The sequence below is a fragment of the Mustela nivalis genome (genome assembly GCF_964662115.1).
Source record: "Mustela nivalis genome assembly, chromosome: 18".
Taxonomy (NCBI): Eukaryota; Metazoa; Chordata; class Mammalia; order Carnivora; family Mustelidae; genus Mustela; species Mustela nivalis.
The window spans coordinates 44,332,502-44,353,606 of record NC_139037.1 but is presented as its reverse complement, the minus strand read 5'-3'; the positions used below and the strand labels follow the sequence as shown (position 1 = coordinate 44,353,606).

Genomic DNA, 21,105 nt, shown 5'->3' with positions numbered 1-21,105 from the left:
GGGAGCGCGCAGTATACCTTAACTTGGGCCTGGCCAGATTCCTTAGGGAAGTGCCCTTTGAGGTCCCCATTGCCCCAGGCCTCAGCTTCTGAAGCAGGATCCTGAACTCTGGGATCCTCTACCTCGTCCCCACACTCCTCCCCAACCCCAGGGCTAGGGACCCGTAAGGTTGTGATGATGCTCTACCCGGCACGTGCACACTGGGCTGAAGGGCTCCGGTAACCTGCTGGCTGGCGCTCAGTCCTCTACGGTCTTGGGGGAGAAGGCGAGTGCCCTTCTGCACACTTTAGGCGCGAATGCACAAGCATGTGGTATATCCGTGGAGGTATGTGCACACACATAGCACGTGTGTGTACACGGGTATCCAGTCATTTGCGCGTCTACTGATCTGCGCACAGTGGGTACATTGGTGGATACGGCCAAGTGTATATATGTACCCTAGGGAACGGGCATGTCCAGGGCATGGGCACTCCTGGGCAGGCCTATCATCCATCTCCGGACGGCGGCCAAACCCTCAAACACTCAGCAGAGTTTCAACTGTGGTTTTAAGCCACCGCCCAGGACACGGGAGGGGGTGCCAGGGCAGGCCCTCCTCCCCCCTCCCCCCAGATCACAAGATAGTTTGCATCTGGTTTACATTCAGCCCTGGGCCCTGGAGGTGGAAGAGGGGGGTCCCCTGGGTCCCAAGGCAAGCTGCCCCTCACAGGCTCTCCGGGCCCAGGGGACAGGGGGTGGAGCCGGCAGCACAGCCCTGTGCTGGGGCAGGAAGCGAGAGTGGGGAGGGGGGAGGCCACAGCCGGTGGAGGCTAGGCAAGGCGGGTGTAGGGTGCAGGACGTGTGGGGAGGGAGGGAGGTGCCACACTCGAGCCCTGAGGCCCTGCTGGCCCCTGGGCGCAGGCCCAGCTCCAGCCCCCAGGGATGGACCTCGTGGATCCCGACATCTTTAACAGGGACCCCCGGGATCATTATGACCTGCTGCAGCGGCTGGGTGGCGGCACCTACGGAGAAGTCTTCAAGGTGAGGACACCCCTCCTTCTCCATCACCCTCAGACCAGCGAGCCCTGGGGATGAGGCCCAAGAGGGAAAGGGGATGAGAGGGAATCCCAGTCCTTGGCTGGGGCTCAGGGATGCTGAGTTGGAACTCAGGCGAATGGAGCCTGCCTGACTGCCAACTTCCCCTTCACAAGGCTAGAGACAAGGTGACGGGGGACCTGGTGGCAGTGAAGATGGTGAAGATGGAGCCTGGTGAGGACACGGGCGCTCCCTCCCCAACCCTGACCCCTCCTCTCGGGACACCGGGATGCCTCCCCCATAGGCCCTCCCCACAGCGGCCTTTTCTTTCCTGTTCCTCCATACAGACGACGATGTTTCCACACTTCAGAAGGAAATCCTCATCTTGAAAACTTGCCGACATGCCAACATCGTGGCCTACCATGGGAGTTATCTCTGGTGATGAGCCTCAAACCTGCCCTGGGGCCCTGCCTGGCCCCCAGCCCAGAACCCGCATTCCTGACCTCCAGTCCTGGACTCCCATTTTAAACTAGACCCCCCCAACTCGAAGTTTAAACTGGCTCCCCGCCAGTCTAAAGTCCCCCTTTTCTGACCAGAGTGTTCTCTGATGTAATCTGCAGTCCAGGACTCCTGTTTCTGAGCATGGATCCCCAAAAGCAATCCCTTCATAGTAACCAAACCTGAAAGCAAGTCCCCTAAAACTAAATTTTTCATCATCCTGCCGTTCAGGCCCCCCAGTTCCATTCTCTGCTCCCTTAATTTCCTAGATCCCCAGACTCCTAAATTAATATCCCAGATACCCCAGTAATAATCGTTGTCCCCCCCAGACCTGGTACCCTGGGTCCCTTTGTCCTCCTGAACCGCCCCCAACTTGGAAGATATCTGCCCTGTCTTCTGGGTTACCATCGGTTAGCAGAGTTAGGAGTCCTGCTGGGTTGAGTCAAAAGACTTGGGTTTTGGTCCAGTTGACCCCGAACATTCATTTCCTCTCTGAGCCTCAACTTTCCCACCTATAAAACGGAAGTGGGATGATCTCTCTCTGGTGGACAAGGGGAGGTGGATGACCGCTGTTACATTAAAGTTCCTGTTGAGGTGCAATGAGACAGACAGTGAGCCAGGGTTCACCCACCAGTGACGACTGATTGCTGTTGTTCTTGCTACTCTTGAATTAAAGGCTTCAGAAGTTCTGGATATGCATGGAATTCTGTGGGGCTGGTTCTCTCCAGGACATCTATCAAGGTGAGAGGAAGGGCAAGGGGGATCCAGGCATCACCCCCTCCTCTGCCCCTCCTATCTCTCTGGGGTTGTGTCTTCTGGAACGGTCTTTCTGGTCCACATTTCCTACGAGGAGCCCCGATCTGGGCACAGGCCTGGCCTGGTTGGTTCGGGGAATACTATGGTGACCTAGTGAGCCCTGGGCCCTTCCCTCCAGCACTTGACAGTCTAGCCCCGATCTCTGCATGCAGTCACACCCTCTGTTTTCCTCTCCCATCTTCCTCTGTCGGCATTTTCTTACTAATGTGTCCATTCAGTGTTTGAGTATTTCTGCATTTTTTGGCCCATAGCTGGGTCCACATTTTCACTGACTGAGTGAATGAATTCCTGACTCTCTCTTCTTCTCTCTCTTTCTCTCTCTCTCAGTCTGCTTCTTACTCTTTTGGAAAATTTGAGGATGGGGATGGGATGGGCCTCTGATCGCCTCTCCAGTTTTCACGGCCACCTGTGGCTTTGGCCTCCTCTCTCTCTCCATGAACCCAAGATCTCAAATGTCAGACAAAGAAGAAATTCCACATTAGGTCACCAGGGGGAAACTGAGGTCCTCAGAGAGGAAGTGGTTCACCCAGCTGGCCTAGCAGACCTGGTCTCTGACTCCTTCTGTCTGTTGTGTATCATTCTCTCTCCACCTCTGTGTCTCTCTCTTTCTCAGCCTTTCTTTCATGCTTTTGGGTCTCATTTTGAATCTGTTCCCGTTTCTCTGTCTTTCTGTTTCTCTCTCATTATCTGTGTGTGTGTCGGTATCCATATTCCTCTGCCTTTTCTCATTTTGCAAACTCCCATCACCCCCTGCTCAGAACACTCCCCCCAAAGAGAAGCCCGAGCTCCTCAGGGTGACCCCCACCTACACCCAAACAGCCAGACTCACCTCCTACCACTTTTCTCCCCCACCCCCACTCTGCTGCACCTACTTTGCTGCTTTCTGAACCCACGGGGCCCTCTCGGCCACTGGGCCTTTGCACTAGCTCTTATGTTCCCTTCTGAGCTGGACAGATCACATCTTCAGCCTGCCACCTTCTCAGAGTAGACTGCACCGACCACCCGGTAAAATGTCATACCCCCTTCCCACATATATTTCCTGTTATTCTTTTTCACTTTAGTATTCTTTTGGTATTTATTAGCATCTCGGGGGCTGTACTGTAGTTATGTTGTTTACTGTCCGTGGCCCGACTGGAATGTTCTCTCCACACGGGCAGGGATCTCTGTGTCTTTTGTCCACAGCTGTCTCCCCAGTGCCCACCACAGTGCCTGGCACCCAGTGGACACCGTAAATATCTGTTGAATGAATCTGTCTCCCTCTGGCCTCCGGTTCCCTACGTTGGTCGCTGACTGTCCCTCCATCTCCCCCTCCCACTTGTCTCATCTGTTCCCCCCTCCCCGTGTGGCACCCTCTCAGCCGGTGTGGGTGGGGACTGGAGTCTCCCGGGACCAGCTCTCCTAGTTCCCACCCAAAGCCACTGGTGTGACCTTTGCAGTGACAGGCCCCCTGTCAGAGCTCCAGATTAGCTATGTCTGCCGGGAAGTGCTCCAGGTGAGGAGAGAACGGGTGGGCTGGGGTGGGGGCAGGGACCTCCTGCCTCCTCCCTGCTCTGGCCCCTGAGCACTCACAGTCCCCCTGTCCATCCCTCTTCCCAGGGACTTGCCTATCTGCACTCACAGAAGAAGATACACCGGGACATCAAGGTGGTCTTGGGACGGAAAAGTGGCCTTGACGGTTGGGGTGGGGAGCACCCAGGAGACTAAGTGGTGTTTGGAGGACTCAGGGTGGTGTGGAGCTGTGGGGCCAGGGGCTAGAGGCAGCGTTGGGCTGGGAGGGGTGTCTCTGACAGCCTCTCATTTCCCCCTCTCTCCCCAGGGAGCCAACATCCTCATCAATGATGCTGGGGAGGTCAGACTGGGTGAGTGTGGTGGGTGGTGCTGGGGAGAGGGACTGGCTGGGGGCCAAGGGAATAGGGCACCCCAGGTCACTATGTCTTTCTCTCTCTCTTGACCTCCAGCTGACTTTGGTATCTCGGCCCAGATTGGGGCCACGCTGGCTCGACGCCTCTCTTTCATTGGGACACCCTACTGGTGAGGGATGCCTGGTGGGCAGCTGGTGGTGTGATAGGGGGTGGTGGCTGTCCCCACCTGGGTCACTGGGAATCTCCTTCCCGGCTCCTTTCCCTGCCTTTATCTTTCCCTGTTGAATGTTCTTACTTTTTGGCTCTCTCTTGAGTTTTCTTTTTGCCTAGGTTTTCTTTGTGTTGATGTTTCTTCTCATCCCTCTGTCTCTGTCTCTGGCTCAACCTCCCTGTGTCTGTCTTTATTCCTATCTCTCCCTTCATCTTGACGTTTCTGTGCATCTGGTTCTCTCTGTGCACCATTTTCCTTTCTCTGTCTCTCTTCTGCCCCCGCACCCACGCATCACCCTCTTCCCCTCTTGGTGTCACCCCTGGCTGAGGGTCTCTGCCCCCCAGGATGGCTCCAGAAGTGGCGGCCGTGGCCCTGAAGGGGGGATACAACGAGCTGTGTGACATCTGGTCCCTGGGCATCACAGCCATAGAACTGGCCGAGCTGCAGCCGCCGCTGTTCGATGTGCACCCCCTCAGGTAGCTAGGCCTGATTGGTAGCCCCAGTATCCCCCAACCCTGACCCTGATCACCCCCCCACCTACAGGAGACACCTCTTCCTCACAGCTCACTCTGAGAACCCCAAGAGTCATCTCAACCCAGAAAGCTTTTTCTTCACCCCTCCACAGCAGGAACCCCCACGATCGCAGGGACTCCCTATCTGGAGGCTCCCATCATAGGTGCTATAGCTGTCATGTGACAGACAGAGTCCGCCAGAAGTGGCATCCCAGTGCACTGTAAAACCTGAACCCCAATCTGGTTTTGTCCCTTGTTTTGCTCTCTGCTGACGTCAGTGCTATGGGGGACCCCTTGAGCCATGAGATCTGATCCCCCTCCCCACTGGGGTCTGAACACCATGTTTTCTCCTTACTTTTCTAGAGTTCTCTTCCTCATGACAAAGAGTGGCTACCAGCCCCCCAGGCTAAAAGAAAAAGGCAAATGGTAGGACATGGGATAGGGAGGGCAGAGCCAGGATTGAGGGTCTGATGGGAGAGTTTCTGGTCTCCTCACCCCAGAACTTGGCTTCTTCCTCCCAAGGTCGGCTGCCTTCCACAACTTTGTCAAAGTCACCCTCACTAAGAACCCCAAGAAACGGCCCGGCGCCACCAAGATGCTAAGTGTAAACCACTCCTCTTTTCCCTGAAGAGCCCTTCCCAAACTCTTATCCCCAGAATTCCCCCAGGACCTCCCCAAGATTCTCCAAATTGTACCCCAGGCCTTTTGCCAAGATACTCTGAGTTGTTAAAACTCACAAATTCCCCACGGTCTCCAGACCCATTCCTGGGTCTACTCTGGAATTCCCAGGGAAGCCCAGTCCCTTCAAAGACACCTCTGGAATTCTCCATTTGCCCCTGCTGGGAATTCTAGATTCTTCTAATCCCTTCTAACCCCGTAAAATTCCCCAGTTTCAGTTCCCCAGAGTTCCCTGTCTTTCCTGTCGGTTGGCACCTTCCCCATTAGATTCCCTTAGACCGGTTCTCAGGCCCCTGTCCCAGCCTCTCCCTGACACCAGCCCTCTGTCTGCTGACCCCCTTTTCCCCTCTCTAGCATCAGCTGGTGTCCCAGCCCAGGCTAAATAGAGGCCTGATCCTAGATCTTCTTGACAAACTGAGGAATCCAGGGAAGGGCGCCCCCGTGGTCGAGACTGAAGATGAGGAGCCTGAGGTAAGGGCACCCTTGGCCAACAAAGATGGAACCTCCTGGACTTTGCTCAGGCTGCACCCCTTGCCTGGAGTGCCTTCCTGCTGCCTCTCTCCAAGGGAAAAAGCAGAGGATGGAGGCAGGGTTTGGTGCAGGGCTGAGGGCACAGAGGGGTATGGGAGAGCCAGAGGCTCCCAGTTGGGCCCATAGGGTGGTGGGGGTGCCAGAGGGCAGTGGTCCTGAGCTGCCCCTCTGCCCAGGTGCCCCCTGCTGTCCCTCGGAGGATCCGGTCCACCCACCGGGCCAGCTCTCTAGGGATCCCAGATGCTGACTGTTGTCGTGAGTAGAGAATCCTGAAGCTTGGGGACCCGTGACCCTATAATAGATCTGAGACACCACCCCCCCCCCCGCCCCGTGATTCTGCCAGAGACCCTCAGCACTGTATGATCTCATGACTGACCCCGTAGACCTTTGTCACTTCCACACAGACCCTCAGAGACTCTCGTCACTTTTGGACCCTGCAAGAGACTCTAGAAAACCTTATCACCACCTGACCTACAAAATTACTGCAGAGACCCCCTAATTTTGTGACCTGCAGGCAGACCCCATGAGTCTTCCCATAACACCAGGACCCCCAAAAGAGCCCTCTGAAATCTCTCTCACATCCCCAATACCCAAATGAGCCCTGAAAATAAACGCTCTATAACTTTGAGCCCCCATCTCCCTGGTCCCAAACCCTGACCCCCCCCGCCTTGGAAACCAAGACCCTTCCCCCTATGATAGCTCCAGTCCTAAGATCTTGAGCCCGAAGCACCCCCGCCCCCATTTTCGTCTCCTCAGCTCTCTGTGTTACCCTCCCCCTTCCAGGGCGGCACATGGAGTTCCGGAAGCTCAGAGCGATGGAGTCCAGACCCGTAGCCCACACGGTGAGAGGTCTCCCCTTGCCCTCGCCTCGGACACCCTCCCCTCCCCCTCGGCACCGCTGACCCTTGACTGTCCACAGGCCCACTTACAGCCCCCTGAAGACTTCAGGAGCAGCAGCCCGAGGTCAGGGACCCTCAGTGTGGAGGGGAGGGGGCTGGGACATGTGGGGGAAGCACCTGAGGGCCATGCCTGTCACTCCTCAGGAGGCAGCTGTCAGAGTCCGACGATGACTACGATGATGTGGACATGTAAGAGAGGCCTGGCCCCGCCCCACCAGCCCTCACCCGCCTCATCTTCCTATAGCCGCTGTCTCCCTTCCATCCCAACCCGACCTTCCGCCACTCATCCCCAGACACCTGACTAGACCCTTAATACTGTCTCCCCCTGCACCCCCTGACACTCCTTCACCCCTGACACTCTCTGGCCTGGCTCCCACTCTATCCCCCCACAGCCAACCCCTGGCGCCACCCCAGCTGAGCCCCGGACCCTCCACCGTGGCCGGGGCCCCAGCTCCCCGATGCTGCTCAGATGCCAGCCAGAACCCTCAGAGCCCAGCCTTCCTCGGCCTCTTCCCGGCCCTGGGAACTTGCCCCACACCAGACCCCCGACCGAGACCCCACCCTAGAGGGGACAACAGTCAGCCCTGCCCCTGCCCATCCCTTCTGCACATCTTCACTGCAGTGGGCTCATGGGCGGTGCCCAGCCCCCCAGCTCCCCTGATTGGCATCGTGAAGTTCCAGGGCACTGTCCACACTTGCCCTTTGGGTTCGCTGTTGCCAGCATCACCATTCCTCTGAGGGCTCTAATCCTCAGCTCCAGCCTAGACCCAGTCAGCCCTGGCCCTCCTGACCTCAGCCCTCCAGTCGCTCCAATCCTTGTTACCGACAACTGCCCTACCAACTCACCCCATCTTTGTGTTCCAGCCCCACCCCTGCAGAGGCCACACCTCCTCCCCTGCCTCCCAAGGTAAGGCCCTGGGCCCACTGGAGCTGGGTGCTGGGCACCAGGGTCCTTAGATGCTGGGATACTGTGCCCTCTAAGGCTGGAGTCTGAGAGATCGGATCCTGAGCACACTGGGATCTGGAAGCAGCATCCTTGAACCCAGGGGTGGGATTCAAAGTATTTAGCCAGATGGGCACTGATCCTGGGAGCCCCCAGCACAAAGCACTAGGGCATTAAGCTTTTGACTGCTGCAGTGTGTTGGTGGTGGGTGGGGGTGGAGACAGACGTCAGGGTTGATGCCTGGGACCGGAATAGGACACTGGGAGGAGGGTGAGCCACAACCAACGGCCAACATTAGTTCTGGAGGAGGTAGGGCACCCACTCTCCGGGATCTCCTCATGTCCCTTCACCCATTCCTCCTCAATCTCCATAGCCCAAGTTCCGTTCTCCATCAGACGAGGGGCTCGGGGGCACCGGGGATGATGGACAGCTGAGCCCGGGGGTGCTGGTCCGCTGTGCCAGTGGGCCTCCCCCCCGTACCCCTCACCTCGGGCCTCCCCTGGCTACCCGCAGCCCCCACCTAACTGCCCATTCAGGTAATGGGCAGGCTGGGGCAGGAGGTGGGCAGGGGTGTGTGGGGAGGGTGGGGGGGGGCCTTTGGGGGCTGATTTTCCCCCCACCCTCTCTCAGAACCCTCACTCTGGAACCCAACGCCCCCAGAGCCTGATCAGCCCCCATTGTTACCGCCGAAGAAGGAAAAGATGAAGAGAAGGGTGAGCCGGGCTGTACCAAGGATTCACAACTGGGGATGGGGCTGGGATGCCTGGGGGTGGGCAGAATGATAATGATGGGAGGTGACACTCGGTGAGCGTGGCCCGGGGGGTGACCCTGACCTCATGTCCTTGTGTGGTGTCAACCTTCACAGATGAAGGTAGGGATCACAGAGATAGGCATTGTCCCCCATTTCACAGATGGGGAAACAGAGGCAGAGAGGGATGCATAGCTTGCAGAGGTGATAAAGCTTTGGGGAGACAGAGGTGGGATTTGCTTGCTGGCTATCTTGGGTCAGAGTCTTAACCACTGTACCTTCCTGTCCCCTCCCTCCTTTTGCTGGATCTGCTGCTCTGCTCCTGGGCCCTGCCTAGGGATGTGCCCTTCTCGTGAAGTTGTTCAATGGCTGCCCGCTCCGGATCCACAGCACAGCTGCCTGGACACACCCCTCCACCAAGGGTGGGCTCTCAGAGGGGGGATGGGGAGGGGCCTTAATGGAGGCACTGAGGCAGGAACAGGGGAGGGGCAGAACTGAGGCAGGACCAAAGACCGGGGTTACAGTGGGGTTTGCGGATCAGAGATAGGTAGAGTGAAGTGATTTGAGGGTGAAAACTAGGAAAATAAGAGTTTAGTGGCCAGGAATATCAGAGAGAACGGAAAGGTCCGAGTTTGGGGTCTAAGATGGGGCACAGTTGGACTCCATTAACCTCAGTGGGAGGTTAATAGTAGAGGTTGGGGATCCACATTTTGGGGTTCGGGAGTTTGGGGGACGGGAACACAAAAAGGGAAGAGTTTGGGGATGAAAAGACAAGGTCAGTGAGGGGTCAATGCTAAAGAAACAGCATTAGGGGCACCTGGTTGGCTCCATCAGTAGAGCAGGCGGCCCTTGATTTCAGGGTTGTAAGTTTGAGCCCCATGTTGGGTGTAGAGATTACTTAAAAATAAAATCTTTAAAAAATTGCTAAAACTCATTAAAGAAAACACAGCATTAGAATTTGAGGGGGGGCACATTGGACAAAGAAAAAGCCACCTTTCAGAGGGCCAGAGTTTGAGGATCATTGTTGAGACAAATTAGCAGTTGGGGACCAGAACTGGGAAGAGAGAAGGACAGAACTCAGAGGGCTATTTGGGGAAGCATGACTAATGCTGGGGTCAAAAGTGAGGGGGTGGGGGTCAGGATTTGCAGGATGTATGTATGGGCCCAAGCATGAGAGGTAGGTGAGAATGAGACCAGCTCAGGGGATTGGGTTAGGGTTTGAGTTCACATTTGGGGAAACAGAAGCTGGGAGTGTCAGTATGGGGGTAAGAGAGAACTGAAGGTCAGGGCTGGGGGACAGACTACCAGTGTTTGAGGTCAGACAGGTGGGGGTTGAGGAGGCTCCCCAGGGTGAGGTAGGTCTCAGTGGCCTTGTGTCTGTCCCCACAGACCAGCACCTGCTCCTGGGGGCAGAGGAAGGCATTTTCATCTTGAACCGGAATGATCAGGAGGCCACACTGGAGATGGTGAGCACAGAACTGAGGGGCCAAGGGCAAGGGCTGGAGTTGGGGGCTGCTGGGGTCTTATGGGGTCTTATCTCCTCCATTCTCTGCAGCTCTTTCCCAGCCGGACTACCTGGGTGTACTCCATCAACAATGTCCTCATGTCTCTCTCAGGTCTGGTTGTGGGTTGGGTGGGAGGAGGGGGCATCAGAAGTTAAAGCGTTGAGAGTCAGGGGTTGGGAGGTAGATGGACACAGCTGGAAAAAAAAAACAACATACACCCCACCTTCACAGAGCCCACAGTTAAAAATCTCAGCCATTTTTTCACTGGGGGACTTGCTCCCTGAGCCTCAGTTTCCCTACCTGCACAATGGGGTTCACAGTAGTCCCACCTCCAGTCAGTTTTGAGGTGAGTCTACAGGGAGTCTTTACATTTCCTCCATGTTCAGATGCCAATTAGAACTTACTCCAGGGGTGCCTGGGTGGCTCAGAGGGTTAAGCCTCTGCCTTTGGCTCAGGTCATGATCTCAGGGTCCTAGGATGGAGCCCCAGGGTTGGGCTCTCTGCTCAGCGGGGAGCCTGCTTCCCCCCCCCTCTCTCTGCCTGCCTCTCTGCCTGCTTGTGATCTCTCTGTGAAATACATAAGTGAAAAAAAAAAAAATATATATATATATATATATATAACCTTTCTCCACACTTTACTAAAATTGAGTGAGGAGTTAGAGATTAAAATTTTGTGTTATTGTTTTATAAACATTTTGTGTAAGATAATTTCTAAACTATGGGGGAATGCCAAGCCAAATAGGCTGCTTGACGACACACTTTAGGAGAATTTCTAGATCAGTTACCTCTTAAACTGAGCAATGTGTGTCACTGCATCTGACTGGTTAAGTGTCCATAGGTTCGCATGTGGCTCCAAGTGCAGGAGGAGAGGGAACATGTTTAACTCATTCATTGTTCTCCGGAGCCCAGCACGGTGCCTGGCCTACAGTGCACATTTAAAATATGTCCAGTGAAAAAGAAATAAGCAAAAATGCCTGAGACTTGGAGCCTTGGGAGCTTCAAAGGGATGGGGCCAAGCGAAGGGACAGGGAACAGTGAGTGTCTGGTGACCTATAACAGCCTGCTTCCCCCCTACACACACCCACACTGCAGGAAAGACCCCCCACCTGTATTCGCATAGCATCCTGGGCCTGCTGGAGCGGAAGGAGACCAGAGCGGGAAGCCCTATCGCTCACATTAGCCCGCATCGGCTATTGGCGAGGTACCAACCCCCAGTGGCATCACAGACCCCTGGGATGCCCCTTCCTGCCGTCCCTCTGCATTTACGCTTCCCTTCTTCTGCAGGAAAAACATGGTCTCCACCAAGATCCAGGACACCAAAGGGTGCCGCGCTTGCTGCGTGGGTGAGAGATCCCAGCTGGGTGGACGTGAAGGGGGCGGGGCGGGGGCGGGGCTTGGGCTGCATCTACCCGAGAGTTAAGGCCCGCTGTCCAGAGTCCGGGGAGAGATGTGTGCCCTTTTCGGGGGTCGGGTGGCAGGGAAGGGGAGAGGAGATTGACTCTAACCCATCCCTACCCACCTCCACAGCGGAGGGTGCGAGCTCGGGGGGCCCGTTCCTGTGCGGGGCATTGGAGACGTCTGTGGTCCTGCTTCAGTGGTACCAGCCCATGAACAAGTTCCTGCTGGTCCGGGTAGGGGGCCTGCAGAGGCTGGGGACTCTGTGAGGTTCAGTGGCTAGGGCCTCCCACTCGTTCTGCTTCTGCCAAGAGCTTCAAGAAGCACCGCTTCCACCCGCGGCCCCGCCCACGTGAGGAAGGCGCTGGAGGCTCACCCTGGGGGGGGGGGGGCTTCCTGACCCTTAAGCTCCGCCCCACACCAACAGGCCCTGTGTCCATGCCCTCGGGTTTCCAAGGAGACCCCAACCAGATCCTTTTAGTCCAAGGAAACCTTGCTGCCTTTGAGGTTGGCCCTCTGGGGGCCTTGCATTTCTGTCATGAGGGCAGCACGACCCTAACAGAAGCCACGCCAACTCTAAGGCACACTTGTCCATTTCTAAGTTGGCACCATCTCACTCCTCTGGGCTCTCACCCCCTGAAGTTTCTAGACGGCATCCCTCCAAACCCTGAGCCCAGGCAATCCTTGGGAAGCCCCCTGCGGGCTCGCCCCCGAGGCTCCGCCCCTCGTAGGCCCCGCCCCTCGCCTCCTCTGAGCCCGCCCCTCCCTGTGCGCCCTGCAGCAGGTGCTGTTCCCGCTCCCGACGCCCCTTCCAGTGTTCGCGCTACTGACCGGGCCAGGCTCCGAGCTGCCCGCCGTCTGCATCGGCGTGAGCCCGGGGCAGCCGGCGAAGTCGGTGCTCTTTCACACCGTGCGCTTCGGCGCGCTCTCCTGCTGGCTGGGCGAGATGAGCACAGGTGAGTGGGACGGACTCGCTGGGAGCGGGGCTGCTGGGAGGAGTGGGGCTGGGCGGCTGGGCGGTGCTTTAGCCCGGAGGTGTGGTTGGGAAAGGGGTTGAACCTGGGCGAGGGGAAGAGCGGTGGGTCTGTGTAATGTACAGCTGGTGAGTGTGAAGATCAGCCCTGCCTCTTGATGGGCGGGAGTTAGCCTGGGGCTTGGGAATGGAGGGGGTGCCTAGCGGAGGAAGGCAGAATCCAGAGGAATGGGCTTTTTGAACTTCTGTCAAATAGAGCACAGGGGACCGGTACAGGTGACCCAGGTAGAGGAGGACAAGGTGATGGTGTTGATGGACGGTAAGGAGCCTCCTCCCTCTCTTTCCTCCACTGTTCCTGGATCTCCACCTCGCAGACCCTGTGCTGCTGAACCCCTCTAGGCCTTGCCTGCCTCCTGCTTTGCTACTCAATGAATTTATTGTTCAGTCTATCAGCAGTCCGCCCTTCCTAGCCTCGCTCTTAAAACCCGCTCTCTACCCTCTTCTAGGGTCTCTGAAGTTGGTGACCCCAGAGGGAGCCCCAGTCCGGGGGCTTCGAACTCCAGAGATCCCCATGACTGAGGCTGTGGAAGCCGTGGGTAGGTGCAGGGATGGGAGGGCCCTGGGCTCCCAGTGGATGCTCGGTGACACCTAAGTGTAACCGGCTCTGCTTTCCTCCCAGCTATGGTCGGGGGTCGCCTCCAGGCCTTTTGGAAGCATGGAGTGCAGGTGTGGGCTCCAGGCTCAGACCAGGTAAGCTTCTCCATCTGAACGCGCCCGTAACCCTGCCCCTCCCGAGCTGCAGGTCTTCCAGTTCCCCAGATGGACCCGGAGGATTGAGTCAGGGTGTGGGGCTCTGAGGGGAAGCTCCCTCCTGTCTCAGTGCAGGCAGGTCCTCTTCTATATACCCCAGGGTCTCTCCGGTCCAGAGCTCATTCCAGGCCACTGTGTGATCTTGTGCAAGAGATTCTGCTTCTCTCTGAGCCTCGGTCTCCCAACTATAAAATGGGGCTCACTAGAGAGATATGCAGGTGGTTAAGAGCATGAACAGACTGCCGGGGCTGGAATCCGGCTGGTTGGCCTTAAGCAACTGACTTCACCTTCTCAGCTGAAAAATGGAGTGAAAAATGGTACTTAGCTCATAGAACTATGTGTCAGATGCTGCCCCTATTTGTATTTTATTTCATCTTCTCGAGCACCCATCAGGAAGGTCCTATGATTTCCCAGGTTAGTAATCGAGGCACAGAGAGGTAAAGTAGCTTGGTTGCGTGGATCACAGAGCTGGTGAATGGTATTAGCAAGAATGATTATTTCTGGACCCAAGACTACAAGTTCAGAGACACTCACCCCTGCATTCTCTTTGAGAGGGGAAGAGTCTTCTAGATACTGACACACACACCTTTTCCCCAGCTGTTGCAGGAGCTGAGAGACCCCACTCTCACCTTCCGTCTGCTTGGCTCCCCCAGGTATGGACGTGGGGAAGGGGACACAGAACCTGGGAGGGGGGCCTCTGATGTGGATAGGTGTCTTGAGATGTCTCTAGCCACCTGTGTCTTTGGCCTGGACATTCTCTCTCAAGGTCTTCCTGCTTCTATCTCTGCTGCTTATAGTCCACTCCCCCACAGCAGCCAAGGGGACATTTTTGTTTTTTAATTTTTATTTTCACTGTTTATCTTGGCAAAACTTTAGACTCACAGAGAAGTTGCAAAAATAAATTTAAATAATAGTTTTAAATCCTTGTATCCCCTTCCTTCATCCAGATTTCCCGGATGTTAACTTTTAGGTTGTTCTGTTTTTGGGGGGGGTGTTTTTTATTTTTACCACGTTTGCTTGATCTTCCTCTTTCATATGTAGTAATTTTTTCTGACTGGGTGTGAATTGTCTCCTAAGTTAAAGCAAAGACCTCCTTATGCAGATCACAGTGCAGCTGCCTAAATGAGGGAATTAGCACAAGACAGCACTACCTTCTAATCCACACACCCATTCAGGTTTCACCAGTTGCCCCAATGATGCTTTTTTTAAAGAAAGACTTTATGTATTTGAGAGCGAGTGAAGGAGAGAGAGCACGAGCGAGGTGAGGGCCAGAGGGAGAAGCAGACTCCCCACTGAGCGGGAAGCCCAACTCGGGGCTCCATCTCAGGACTCAGGGATCATGACCTGAGCCACCCAGGTGCCTCCTGAGGATACTCTTTATAACCAAAAAATACTACCCTTTTTTGATAGGCTGCATGTAGGAGTCATGTCTCTTTCCTCTTTAGCCTGGGACAATTCTTCGGGCTTTCTTTGTTTTTCAGGACCTTGATACTTTTTTTTTTTTTTAAAGCTTTTATTTATTTATTTGACAGACAGAGATCACAAGTAGGCAGAGAAGCAGGCAGAGAGAGGGGAAGGGAAGCAGGCCCCCTGCTGAGCAGAGAGCCGGATGTGGGACTCAATCCCAGGACCTTGAGATCATAACCTGAGCCAAAGGCAGCGGCTTAACCCACTGAGCCACCCAGGCGCCCAGGACCTTGATACTTTTGAAGAGTACAGGAAGGTTGTTTTCCAGAATGTCCTTAAGTTGGGTTTGAGGTTTTCGGGCTAAGCATTTCAAGCAAGAATATTGCAGATGTGGTGGCATGCCCTTCTCAGTGCATCCTATCATGAGGTCACGTCACTTTGTCCCATTATTGGACAATCTTTGAGCATTTGGGTAGGGTGGAGTCAGCCCGGTTTCTCCACTATAAAGTCACTTTTTGTATTAATAAGTATCTTTTGGGGTGATTTGTTGAGAGGGTGTAAATATTACTGCTTCTTACCAGACTTTCATCTCCTGGTTTTAGCATCTATTGGTGATTTCTGCCTGAATATATTATGAGGATAGTTACTAAATGGTGAATGTCTATTTCTGCACTTATTAGCTGGTATTCTACTGTGGGGACGATCTCTCCCTTTTCCGCTCTGTGTGTGTGTGTGTGTGTGTGTATTTCAGCACAGCCTCGTGGATTTCCATTTTATTCTGGGGGGTTATAATCTATTACTATCATTATTTACTTCAAGGCACAAGACCTCCCATATTTAACCAGTGAGAGCCCCTTCAAGGATCTCTAGTGACCTTTTGACATGCCAGAGAGGCTTTTTAAAATCTAAGTTCCATTGCGTCACCCCCCCTCCCATTTAAAACTCCTGTGGCCTCAAGATAAATACCCAGTCCTGGCCACAGCCCACAAGACTTTGACTTCTACAGCCAAGTCCCAAGCTCTCTCCCACCTCAAAGCCTTTTTCCAGGTTGTTCTCTGCCCAGAACACCCTTCCCTGACCTTTCACCAAGTTCCCTCCTGAGCCTTTTTGAGGCTCCACCATTTATTCTTTTTCTTTTTTAATATTTATTTATTTGAGAGAGAGAGAGAGAGAGAAGGAACAGTGGGGATGGGCAGAGGGAGAAAGAGAGAGAGAGAAGCAGACTCCCCCCTGAAAGGAAGCAAAATGCGGGGCTTGATCCCAGGACAAAGATCATGACCAGAGCTGAAGGCAGACGGCTAACTGAGCCACCATCTTTGGGCCACCTTGGCTGACCCTTTGGGATAGGTTTCCACGCTGTTTTGCACTCATGTAATTCACTGGATCATGGTGGTCTCCCCTTCTAGACTGGTCTCCCGTCCTCAAGGGCAGAGACCGTGGCTGCAGTAGCCTAGCACTGTGCTGGAAAACCGTTGTTGCTCCTTTGTGGATGAATGGATGAACAAATGAATGAATGAACTGACTTCTCTCCTCCTTCCCCAGGCCTGTGGTGGTGGAGACACGCCCAGCAGATGACCCCACTGCTCCCAGCAACCTCTACATCCAGGAATGAGTCCCTGGGGGGGTATTGGGAACCATGCCCTGTGCCCCCATCCCCAACGAACATACTTAGTGGTTGTGACACCCACTTGTCCCCCAATAAACATGACTCCAGCCTCTGTTGTCATCTTGTTCTTCTGAAGGGGAGAAGGGAGGGCGGAATTCCTGGATGCCCACCCACCCACCATTCCCAAAATGTCAAGAACCCAACACAGTGATGTCAGGGGTATAGCACAGACTTTACTTCTCCAGTACATGGTCACGTCCCCCAGCTGCCTTCGAGGGAGGGCTTGGGGGCTAAGAGACTTGTGAGAATAAGGCACTTGAGGTTGGGGGTGAAGGGCCAGCTGGGGGTCTCAGCTAAGCTGGTCCTCATACTGCTTGCGGAAACAATCGCCAGCTGGGAAGAAATCCCAACATCTCTCCTGGTACATCTTCCAGACGTAAGACTCCTAGAGTTGGGGCACGGGGAAGACTTGGTCACATCTTCAAATGCTCATGCCGACATGAGCTTCTTACTGCCACCTGCTGCTTGACCTTTTATTACTCCTGCCCACAGTCCTCCCATTACCACTCCCTTACCTGGCCAGTGTGTTCCGTCTCATCCTTATTTATCAGATACATCAGGAAAAACCTGAGGTGGGGAGGGCAACGGAGATAGTTAACGACTACGCTAACTTTCTCCTGATTGGCTGGCCGGGAAGCCATCCACCCCGATACCACACCTAACGGGCTGATGCCGATGCCCAGCACTATGCCCCTCGCTGTCAGTGGCCACGCCCCACCCACCGCCCTGATTGGCCAACCGGCCTGTGCTCACATGTAATTAGCCAGGTTGTGCTCCTCTAGCGTGTGGGTCTCGAACCCGTGCGGTGTCGTATCAAAGTAATCGCTGCCGATCCCGCAGATGAAGCACTTGGTCTATGGGTGGCGGGGGACATCAGAATCCCGGCCCATTCAACGCCCTCCCCTTCCGGGGTCCGGATTCCCTCTGGGTCGCCCCCAGACTCGACCTACCTCCATATCTTCCTTCACTTGCTCTTGTTGGTCTCGGAGCTCGCCAAAAGCGTCAATGATCAGGCCTACCGCAGCAGGTGCAGCAGGTGCGAGTCAGTGCCCAAACTCCGACCCAGCCCAAACTCCTCCCTCTTCGGGCTACCTACCTCTGAGCCTTGCCTCCCACGCCCCATCTCCCTCATCTTATCCCTGCTTCCTGAAGATAACACCTAGTGTTTATTGAGCACTTATTATGAGCAAAACACCTAGGAATTAACTTCATTCTCACAGTAACCCTGCGAGGTTAGGATCATTAATATTCTCACTTGCAGATGGAGAAACTGAGGCCCAGAGAGGTGACTTGCCTAAAGTCTCACAGTAGGAAGAGGCAGAGCCAGGATATGAGTCCAGGCCGACTACACTCTTAAAGGAGACAGTCTCTCCCCACTCTCACAACCCTGACCAGCACTGACCCTGGATGATGGCCAGCAGGATGACGATGACAAAGAAGAAGAAGGTGATGTCGAAGACCACTCGGTACAGCTCATATTCATCGCCTGCTGGATCCTCAATCTCATCTCCGATGCCCCCACCGGCTCGGACACCCACGTACATGTGAAACAGGTAACACTGGGGGGCGGGTGACAAGCATACTGGTCATACATTCTATCATCCGACATTCTCCAAGTACCTCCAGGGCCCTGGACTGAGGGAACGAGCAGACACAGCAGTGACTAAGTCAGCTCTGGGCCCTGCCCTCCCACGGCTCACAAACATGGCATCAGATAGTGACAGGCCAGAAGTGATCATGGCTGTGATAGGGAGGACACAGGCAGAGGGGGCAGAGCCAGGGCGGGGGGAAGCACAGGGCGATCAGGGGAGAAACAGAGGGAGCACAGGAAGCTTTGAAGCTTCTAAAGCCTGACTCAGGGTGATCAGGCTGGACTTTTCTAGAAGAGGGGACAAGTGAGAGCTGGAACTTGAAGGAGGTGTTAGGTGGGAGAAAGTGTTCCAGGCAGAGAAAACCACATGCGTTATGTCACCGCTGGGGAGCAAAGAATACATTGTGCTCCAGGAGGAACTGAAAGAGGTTCAGTGAGGCTAGAAAATAGAGCTCCAGTAAGCAAGAGCAGGGAGAGAAATGAGGCTAGCTGATGGTTGGGGAGGGCTTCCTGTAGGAGGCAGCATTTAAGTTGAAAGGTGACGTGTCAAGTGAGAGAGGGGCGTGGACGTGGGGCCTGTGGTGGAAGAAGGAGAGAATGTCAGATGCTAAGGGTTTGGGTGGGAGGAAACACATGGTCTTAGGGGAACCGAAAGAGGACAGGCAGCCATGGAGCAAAAAAGCAAGAGAGACTGTGGTTAGACTCAGGTAAAGCTGGCTTTTCCCTGGTGTTGTGAACCAAGGGGAGGGATTCGATTTTATCACACAGCACTAGAGAGCTACAAGAAGGTTCTGAGTGAGGAGGGGGGCACGGTCTGCCTGACACTTGCGAAAGATTTTCCACTTGTTCTTTCTGTGTCCCCAGGAAGTGAGAGAACCCTGTGTCTCGGTTAAGAGTTCAGGCTGGTGACTGTGGTGGGAATGGGGCTATGCGTGGCAAGACTAGGTCTGGCGGGGCCTCAAATGTCAGGCTGAGGGGCTGGATTGTGTCTTGAGAGCAAGGAGCCAGAGTACAGGACATCTTGTACAATAGCCATGAGATCATTCTTTTCCACTGTGGCCCATGCCTCCATAGGCACAGCTCAGTCTGGGTCATGACCACAAATTATCAGAATAAAAGAGAACATATAAACAAGCATGGCATGCTGATGCTTTGGGTGAAATTTTCTCCTTCTTTCTTTTCTTTTTCTTTTTTTTTTTTTTTTTTTTAAGTAATCTCTACACCCAACCGGGCTCGAACTTACAACCCAGAGATCAAGAACCACATACTCGCTCCACCTACAGAGCCGCCCCTGGGGGAAGCTTTCATAGATCACGATGAGAGTAGCTAACACCTACACAATACTTAATACACACCAGGTGCCACTGTAAGACTTTTGAGGGAGCTCCATGGAGTCCTACAATCAGCCGTTGGCTGGAGGCACTGTTATGACACATGCATTTTATGAGGAGGACACCAGAGCATGAGGAGGTTGGGCAGACCACCCCAAATCTCATGGCTCGTGAGTGACAGGGGCACAATGTGTGAGCACCTTTCCAACAATAATAGCTTTAAAGGCTCAAATAGGGGCGCCGTGGTGGCTCAGTGGGACCTGTGCCTTCGGTTCAGGTCATGATCCCAGGGTCTTGGGATCAAGCCCCGCATTGGGCTCTCTGCCCAGCAGGGAGCCTGCTTCCCTTCCTCTCTCTCTGCCTGCCTCTCTGCCTACCTGAAATCTCTGTCTGTCAAATAAATACATAAAATCTTAAAAAAAAAATAAAGGCTCAAATAACACGACAACGGCAACGAACGCTTGCTGAACACTGACTCCATGTCTGGCGCCGTTCAAAGGCCCCCATGGTAAATCTGCAAGGTGGGTTCTCCTATTAACTCCCTTGACAGACGGGCGCTAAGGGCCCTCGAGCGCCAGGGGGAGGGGCTCACCGTCATCATATCGTCACACTTCATGTCAGGCTCATCCTCATCCTCACTCTTGTTGTAGAACTTGCGGAAGAAGTTGAAGGCCACCACGGTGTAGAGGTAGACAACCACCGCCAGGAGGCCCACGGTCATCACCAGCTGGAGGCGCAGGGGGTGGGGGGGTGCTGTCATCTCCGTGCTCAGCCTGCCCCTCCCCAGGCCCAGCCTCCCCAGCACCCCCCACCCCCTCCCCTGCAACTGTCAGCCAGTGTGGCCCTCCTTCCCCAGTCCCACCAGGCACACCCACCCTGGCTCAGCCCACCCGGCCTTGCCCCTCCTCACAGGAGCCACCCAGCCCTGCCCCCTCATCCACCCCTACTCAGACTACCAGCTCATCCCCGCCAGGCTCACAGCCCTCAGTCAGTTCCTCCACACACCTGCTTCCCATTATGGGTGACGGAGGAGAGGATGGTTCGCAGCGTCTTGACCCCCATGGCAATGTCCAGGAGGTGGGCAGCGAAGAAGAAGTTGTTGTAGTGTCCCAGGAGGGACATCACCATGTACCAGCCCAGATATAGGAAAGACTGTGGGCACACAGGGTCAGGGAGGTTAGGAGCACACAGGTTAGGGAGCATGCGGGACTCATGGGGAGCACTCAGGGGGTCAGGGAGTGCTCAGGAGGGTCAAGGGGCACTTGCGAGGTTAGGGAGCACTGTGGGAACAGGGAGCCTGGGAACATTTGAGAGGAATGGGAGTGCTCTGGGGGTCAGGGTGTCATGTCTGCCTAGGGAGTGTTTGGAGGATCTGGAGCACTCTGGGTGAGAAGCCATCCCTGGGGCAGAGGGAACCCTTTGCTGAAGGACATAGTCTGAGAATTCAAGAGCACCTGAGGGACAAGGGGCCTGAGGGACCAGGGGGCTTCACAGGCCGAGGTGCACAGGGGCTCAGGAGTCAATCCCCGGTTTGGGGTTCTGGGGGCCCCAGCTCCCCAAAGGCCCTTCTTCTATAGTTCCTCCCCCACCAATGGGCCCCTCCTCACATTGTCTGTGAAGATGACCCCAAACTTCCAGATCTGATACTTGACATCAATGGACATGAGCCTGTGCAGGGCGAGAGGAAGAGGGATGGCCAGATGCCTGATACTCAGACC

At 54.9% G+C, this 21,105-nt stretch overlaps 2 protein-coding genes across 6 annotated transcripts in view; one reads left to right on the top strand and one right to left on the bottom strand.

Annotated features, from left to right (window-relative positions):
• Positions 1–416: 416 nt before the first annotated feature.
• MAP4K1 (mitogen-activated protein kinase kinase kinase kinase 1) lies at positions 417–16,517 on the top strand. Of its 3 annotated transcripts, none has more exons than XM_082709112.1 (32): positions 417–688; positions 951–1,017; positions 1,188–1,245; positions 1,359–1,449; positions 2,186–2,250; positions 3,762–3,817; positions 3,922–3,969; positions 4,142–4,184; positions 4,284–4,356; positions 4,743–4,874; positions 5,274–5,336; positions 5,433–5,514; positions 5,943–6,059; positions 6,296–6,374; positions 6,903–6,961; positions 7,039–7,082; positions 7,163–7,207; positions 7,883–7,925; positions 8,335–8,497; positions 8,592–8,674; positions 9,047–9,131; positions 10,099–10,175; positions 10,265–10,325; positions 11,307–11,415; positions 11,499–11,557; positions 11,742–11,845; positions 12,391–12,565; positions 12,839–12,901; positions 13,089–13,178; positions 13,262–13,332; positions 13,990–14,045; positions 16,342–16,517. In XM_082709112.1, the coding sequence occupies exons 1-32, from the start codon at positions 432–434 to the stop codon at positions 16,409–16,411; spliced, it is 2,688 nt and encodes an 895-aa protein (XP_082565238.1). In that variant the 5' UTR covers positions 417–431; the 3' UTR covers positions 16,412–16,517. The 3 variants fall into 3 exon arrangements, with proteins under 3 accessions (XP_082565238.1, XP_082565239.1, XP_082565240.1); XM_082709113.1 differs by having other exon boundaries at positions 437–810; XM_082709114.1 differs by lacking the exon at positions 417–688 and having other exon boundaries at positions 813–1,017.
• Positions 16,518–16,618: 101 nt separating this feature from the next.
• Positions 16,619–21,105, bottom strand: part of RYR1 (ryanodine receptor 1) — a 107,612-nt gene continuing 103,125 nt past the window's right edge. For all 3 annotated transcript variants that reach the window (XM_082709066.1, XM_082709067.1, XM_082709068.1), the window contains 8 exons: positions 20,995–21,055; positions 20,393–20,539; positions 19,980–20,114; positions 17,868–18,024; positions 17,416–17,480; positions 17,219–17,319; positions 16,981–17,032; positions 16,619–16,850 (listed from right to left, as the gene is read on the bottom strand). In XM_082709066.1, coding sequence (XP_082565192.1) covers positions 16,755–16,850; positions 16,981–17,032; positions 17,219–17,319; positions 17,416–17,480; positions 17,868–18,024; positions 19,980–20,114; positions 20,393–20,539; positions 20,995–21,055 — 814 coding nt within the window. In that variant the 3' untranslated portion in view covers positions 16,619–16,754. The remainder of the gene's footprint in view (positions 16,851–16,980; positions 17,033–17,218; positions 17,320–17,415; positions 17,481–17,867; positions 18,025–19,979; positions 20,115–20,392; positions 20,540–20,994; positions 21,056–21,105) is intronic.